Raw genomic sequence first — 6,885 nt, 5'->3', positions numbered from 1 at the left:
CTCCTGAAAATCGGTGGCAAAGGGTCTTATGGTGTGATAAATCCAAATGTAAAATTTTTCATTCAAACCATTGTAGAAATGTACGGAGGAGGTACAACAGTGGGTGTCTATAGCCTTTTTTGTTTTTTAAGTGGAGGCTCTGTCATGGTTTGGGGCTGCCTTTCAGCCTGTGGTATTTGACATCTTGTCATTAACACAGTAAAGTACTTTTAGAGTTTGATTGGCAACAACTTCATTTTTCAGCATGACAATGATCCCAAAACACTGAAAAAACACAATGAAAGTTGTGGATTGATTTGGACCTCAATGAAGAGCTTTAAATGTTCTTCAAGAAGCTTGGAGAACCATTCCTGAAGAATTCTTAAAGAAACTGCAAGAAGTCAGTCATACAAAAGGCGACTTTAAAACTTGTTAGAACTATACAAAGTCTGTTTTGCCTTGTATACCGTATGTCCCTGTATGTTTACATGTTCCCATTTACCTAGTAAAATGCAAAGAAATGAGAGGTGGCGCAGAACTTTTCCAAAGTACTGTATGTACAAATTTTGAGCAGAAAGTTTTGGGACTAAAATGAAAATGGAAGGAGCAAAGCTGCCAAATATACTCTCACTGTCCTTGTTCTTATGTACACACAAACACACACACACTGTGGTTTAAAGCTCAAAGCAGCAGCTGTTACGTAACATTTTTTTAATGGTTAAGGAAGCCTTGAACTTTGCAGTGATCTTGCGAGATGTTAAGAATGATGGTCACTTCTTCTCATTTTAAATTTCATTAGTGCTGTTGCACCTTATCATCACATTTTGAATTTGAGTCCATCGCCTCCGTTTTTCACTATGTTCTCATAAAGATCGAGTCTCTAGTGAATTAGTTGACGTGTGATTCCTGCAAAGACAACAAGACAATTTTAAGTATGAGCAACCCTTTAGGGATTACGCATATTGAAACGCATATACATGTTTCAGTTAGAAAACGCACTATAAAGGCATTAAAGGCAATTGACCTTTACACTTACTTTGGTAGGTTTCCACTGCGAGACAGTAGATTCAAAGTGAGAAAAAGACATGCCACAAAGGTAATGACGACTACCCAAAATATTATAACAACGGAATCTGGGAGGAGAATAGAAAATGTGTTATCTTCGTGTAATAAAAGCAAGACAGAACAATTATGTAAAGCGTTAAAATAAACAACTTACATTTATAGTACTTTAACTTTCTCTCATCCACAATCACGGGATCCAGGTAATCATAATAGTATTCATATATAATCCCGCTGGTAGAGTTCTCCATTCCAGCCATCTGAGAGGGAACGTGTTACTGTCTCATTCACAAAAATCAGCTAAAGAAATTACTGCTATTTCTACCATGAATCGTCTTAGAGGAATATCCGTGAAATCCTCACCCGCGTGTGTGTTTAGCGATTCAAGTCCAGCTGTTTCTTCTGTCAGTATTACTCGTTTTGTATTTTAAAGGCTGGATGCAGTTTGCAGGTTCGGTCACAAGGGGGCAACATAAAGCCATTCAAGAAATGCGGCGTTCTGATTCTGCGCTCGATGTTTTTAAGTTCCACGCACTTTATATTTCACCTATAAATGTAATTGCTATAAGAGATTTTGTGGATTTTATTCTTCAGACAACTGTTCCATCGGTTGGGGGTTGGGGGGGGCGCCAGCAGGAATTAATGGGATCTCATGGAGCTGTAACCCAGCAATTGAATTTTCATTGTGTTTTCAGATACTATACACTTAGAATTTTAGATTCGAGTTAGTTTTTGTTTTTTTAGGGACGTTACAGCATCATGAGTCACTTTACGATATCCGACATTTTAGTTTCAGGCATGAAGCTAGCTGCATTGAATTTGTAACAGCAGCCTCCTCTTTAAACAAACCAGTCCCTTCTTATCAAATCGTGCACTTTTCTGTCGTTGGTTTAATTCGTCTCGTTATCGAATAGGTGCCATCAAGGAAAGGCATATAGGCATAAATCCAGAACTCGTCATAAGACTGTAAAAATTAGCAAGACGCTTGATGTGATAAATCGAAAAGCAAAAGAAAATTCCCTAAAAGAAAAAAATAGCTCCACGGTGTCTTTTATTTCACACAACATTGATACGGTATTAACCAAAATAAAATGTGTCTCGCTCATTTCAGCCGCTTAACTCCATGTTATCAGCGCCGCCTGCTGTGCTTCGTGCTGAATTACAAACAACTTCTTGATTGGCTCAGGTCTTTATAAAATCATTGGAAATTAAAAAAAAAAATCAGTATACTAGATACTATTTTTAACAGTGTGCTAATAAGTACATATAATTCCATCTTTATTTTAGTTATGTTAAAAAATAGGAGCAGACATGCTGAAATATGTAGAGTACACAGGGACTTAAAGAACCCAGCTCTAATAAGTCGTGCTGAACTTATGACACTGGAAATTGTTTGATTGTGGACAGTTGTTCTCGTCTATAAAGGGCACTAGGTATTCACACTGACAGTTTTGGGCACATGGTCGTCATTCCAAAGGTTTGCCCATAAACTGCGACTTATCTAAAGCCGGGCCAAAAGTGCATTACCCCACAAGACAGGTTGTGGGAATTTCACCTGTTACAGTTGTCACTTCTCATCGTCTACTGTGGATTCAGTCATAAATTCCCTATGAACAGTTTAACTCAGAACAATACTCATTTTGCCTTTGCATGATAGGTCCGAAAATCAGTTAATTTTAGTAAAATGCTTCCAAAAGTCATCCAAACGATTTTTGTAGAAACATACGGAGACGCCAAATTTTCCGATAACTGTGAAGGCAGCATTACCTCGTGACATCACAGGCGCTGTCTACAGGGTGGAACCGTTAAGCTAGCAGCAGTTTTTAGCTTAGCTGAGCTTTGGTTAGTCCACGTCGAAAGGAAAATAAAGCTTCCCGATGCTCGTGGTTGTTATGCTATAGTTAGGTGAAGCTGCGCGTGGTTATGGTCAAGGTAAAGTAATCAAATATAAAGACTAGTCAGTTGGCTTTCAACATTAACCAGTCGTTATGGATGCAGTGAACGCCTTCAACATGGAGGTAAAGTTTTTTCATGTTTTACTTAAGTCCCACGAGCCAAAAGCAAATATAATGCCAGAGCTAACGAATGCCAGTTATTTTCTTATTTGACACTTAATATTAGTGGTTATTATTTATTTACCATGGGGACAATGCCAGCTTAGTGTCCAGTTGCAACGTAAACATTGTATCTGCTAAGCATTAGCTTAACTGTAGTTTGATGCTAGTACGTTAATCCTAGACGGCCTTTCAGTAATCATGTAGCTTAATTATTAACTTAGCCCTACTCTACTTTATTTATAAAGATGCACAGGCCATCAATGATTGTTGTAGGGACATACGCCACTTTTGTAGAATTAGTGAAATACAGCTGTCGTTAACACATTAGCCTAAAGGTGTTCGGATATTTACTTTTGCTTCCAACGAGTTAAGCAAGCAAAGCTTTTCATAAAGGCTACTGGATTATTTAATGTTTTGTATACTTGAAGTGTGTTTATTATCGGCTCACTTAAGTAACACTTTTGAGTTGCGTATTCTTTAAATTTGTTGCAGCTTTAGAAAACTCAAGTGGCCGTTTATGTGATGTCTTGCATATTGTTGTGTTAGCGTTGGTTTGTTGGTGAAAATTAAGTATTATACTAAATTAAGTACTATACTAAAGCATAGATATGATTAAATAGTATTAATAAATAAAATTTAACAATACACAGTCATGTTGGAGTAAACTTTCTGTACAAAAAAGATACTGAACTCTTTACATTAATGTAAAAACTGTAAAAAAGAAAAAAAGATCAGCACAATTTCATAGATGGGAATAATTTTGTAAAATTTTAAAAAGCTACAGACCTGAAGCCAATGTTAGAGAAAGTCTTGTGCTGTCTGTCCAGTAAGTGGTGCAGAGGTTAGTCTACAGAGGATTTAAATATGATCATTTGATTGACTGCTGTGTCAGCACTAACATCACTATCTGCTCAGAAAGTCCTACTGCCAGATTCACTCACACTATGGTCAGGGAAGTGTGAGTCTGGCATTGTCTCTGTGAAAAAGTTATATTACACTCATTGTTGTCTCTGGGTTTTAATCACCTCATCAAGCTTGTCTTTATTTTATCGTCCGTGGACCTCACATTTACCATGATGATAGCTTAAGCAGACCTGATATTTCATTCTCTGAGCTCTCCACTTAGATCAAATCTTGTAACCTTGCTGTCACCATGAGGACGACAGTCTTCACTTTGCTCAGTAGAATAACTAGTGTGATCAGCTGGTAAAGATTCTCCATTGTTAACAGTACACTGAGAAGAAACCCCAAAAGTAGATTTGCAAAACTTGACTTGACTAGACTTCCATAAAAGGAAAATCAACTCTATCACTTTATATCCAAATAAATTAAAAAAGCAAATATAAGAGAACTGCTGTAACAAGCTGCCACTTATCACAGCACCAGAGGGGAAAATATAAATTTTCAAACTTTTATTAAATACTTTTTTTTTTTAGTTTTTTTTTTAGTTTTGAGGTTTTCCTGTTACTGAATGGTCTATTTGTTGCTACATTTTATTATTATTTTGTCCTTTTGTTTTATAAAGGACACCACATATCTAGTATAATTGAATGCCAGTTTCTCTTTTAAAATGAACTAATTTTACATTTTTCCTCTTTCATTACTCTTAGTTGTTCTCCATGATTGACATGAAGCCGCCAATATCCCGTGCTAAAATGATGTCTGTAACAAAATCAGCCATCAAGGCTATCAAGGTAAAGTGAATTTTATTGTTGGATACCATCATGCATAATGAGCAAATATTTAGAAAAAAACCCAAGGTTGTGGTTCTTACACAAAGAAACTTAACAAACAAACACTGTAGGTTTATGTGTATTAACTTTCTGATTTTTATTTTTTTTATATTTTTTTTAAACAAAATGGTTCAGTTGTGTGTGGTAATTAATGATAATCATAATATCTTAAGTGTAGAGACTTTATATACACACATGTATATCTCTATTAGTCTATATCTGTGCCTGTGTGTGTGAATAATAATAGTAATAATGATATTAATAAAAACATCAGGCAATCACTATGAGCAAACGGTTTTGTCATAGGTCTGGGGAGGTGAATATTATTATTCCACATATATTTTAAGCATATTGAGTTTTCTACTTTACCCTATCAGAAGTTTTGCTCTTGGCAAAATGAGGTGTCACTTGTTTTGGGGGTTTTTTTGTTTTTGTTTTTGAAGCTTCAGCTGAGAAGAGTAGTTGAAGTGTTTGATGACTCTTTCGACTGATTACAGAAATCATGCAGTAAATGAGAATTTTTTTAGCACAAAACAGCATGTTTTTATTTGTCTTATGCTACCATTTTGATAGTCATCCTGTGACTGAAATATATTTTTTTGTCTCATTAGCTTTACAAACACGTTGTCCAGATTGTTGAAAAGTTCATTAAGAAGGTATGTATTATTCAGCCGTTTAATCTTTACTATGTTGCCAAGTTTAGATAAAAGTGCATTTTACAGTTGCGGACAGTAATTTCTTTTGTTTCTTTTCAGTGCAAGCCTGAGTTAAAAGTTCCTGGTTTATATGTGGTTGATTCCATTGTTCGCCAATCACGCCATCAGTTTGGTGTTGAAAAGGATGTATTTGGTCCAAGATTCTTGAAAAACTTCACAGAGACCTTTCAAAACCTTTATCGCTGCCCAGAGGATGACAAGGTACTTTGTGTTTCAAGTAATTTATATAAGTACAATAAATGCTTTAAAAAGAATCTCATAGATTTTTCTCCCCCCACCCCCACCCCCTTTTCAGACTAAAATTGTCCGTGTCCTTAACCTGTGGCAGAAGAATGGTGTGTTTGACATGGACATCCTTCAGCCTCTAATGGATATGGCAAATGGTGTTATTGCACCTCGCCCTGCTGTGGAAGGTAGTAGAACTGGTAGTGGAACTTTGAGCAGTGTTTTTAACTATCTGAGAGTAAAATATGTTGTAATTAGGGAGGGGGGAATTCCTAAGAATTTAGCAATTCCAGTTCAGTTATCGATATCACTTATCAATTCAATTACTTATTGATTCTCCTTGGGTGCTAATTCTCTCTGTTTTGAGGGTCACCACTATTGCTAAGCAACATTTTAATTAATTGCATGTTTTGTCAAACAACTGTGCACGTTGGAGTCATTTCCCTGCTTTGTGGTGATCATTTTTGGGGTCATTACTCAAAAAAGTAAGTCTGGCTACTGGCCTGAGGTCAGCATTCATTGCCCAGCCCTTTAACATCACTCTTTGTTCTTGGCTAGCTTAATGTTAGCATGTTGTCTGTCTAGGTGGTTTCAGTTGTTTCTGTCTTGTATGCAGTTTACTGTTGAATTTTTGTCTTTTTGAGCAATAAAAATAAAGGTAATGGCCACATCCATGCTGCAGGCTACACTGCTGTTTTCCTCTCCTGGTACTGAAAAAATAAATTAATAAATCCAAACTGAAATCTGGTGATTGTAGCAGAAGTGCAAGTGGAACCAATATGTGGAATTGTTAGGCAAGCAGAATAACATTCAAAGAAATTAAGCTATTGGGAACCAATTCTCACTTCCTATCCCTAGTATTAATTCATCATGCAGACACAAGCTGTTTTATTGTATCTGAACAGTTCCTACTGAGCCCCAACCAGAGACACGGCCTCCTGTCAGTAATGTTCCAGTCATGCCTACAGTCCCCCAGCTACCCTGTCCTGATGCCTTAGCTGCTGTGGCACAGCTGTTTCAGTCTCCACATGGTCAGGAGGTAAGTAATAATGTGGTTTATGTCCTCCAGCAGTTTAACTAATGTTGTGTTAGGTCTAAATGGCCCCTGTTGTT

General features: G+C 36.6%; 1 protein-coding gene across 1 annotated transcript in view; it reads left to right on the top strand.

The window, feature by feature from the left end:
* Positions 1 to 2,825: 2,825 nt before the first annotated feature.
* LOC102201338 (splicing factor, arginine/serine-rich 15-like) overlaps positions 2,826 to 6,885 on the top strand; it is a 28,037-nt gene continuing 23,977 nt past the window's right edge. Inside the window, exons 1-6 of the mRNA XM_005735997.1 lie at positions 2,826 to 3,059; positions 4,709 to 4,792; positions 5,443 to 5,487; positions 5,587 to 5,748; positions 5,843 to 5,960; positions 6,678 to 6,811. Of these exons, the coding sequence (XP_005736054.1) occupies positions 3,030 to 3,059; positions 4,709 to 4,792; positions 5,443 to 5,487; positions 5,587 to 5,748; positions 5,843 to 5,960; positions 6,678 to 6,811 (573 nt within the window). The 5' untranslated portion in view covers positions 2,826 to 3,029. The remainder of the gene's footprint in view (positions 3,060 to 4,708; positions 4,793 to 5,442; positions 5,488 to 5,586; positions 5,749 to 5,842; positions 5,961 to 6,677; positions 6,812 to 6,885) is intronic.

Source organism: Pundamilia nyererei, unplaced genomic scaffold (genome assembly GCF_000239375.1).
Source record: "Pundamilia nyererei isolate P.nyererei 1_Seehausen unplaced genomic scaffold, PunNye1.0 scaffold00066, whole genome shotgun sequence".
Classification (NCBI taxonomy): Eukaryota; Metazoa; Chordata; class Actinopteri; order Cichliformes; family Cichlidae; genus Pundamilia; species Pundamilia nyererei.
The sequence above is the reverse complement of the archived record's forward strand: the minus strand, read 5'-3'. Positions and strand labels throughout refer to the sequence as shown.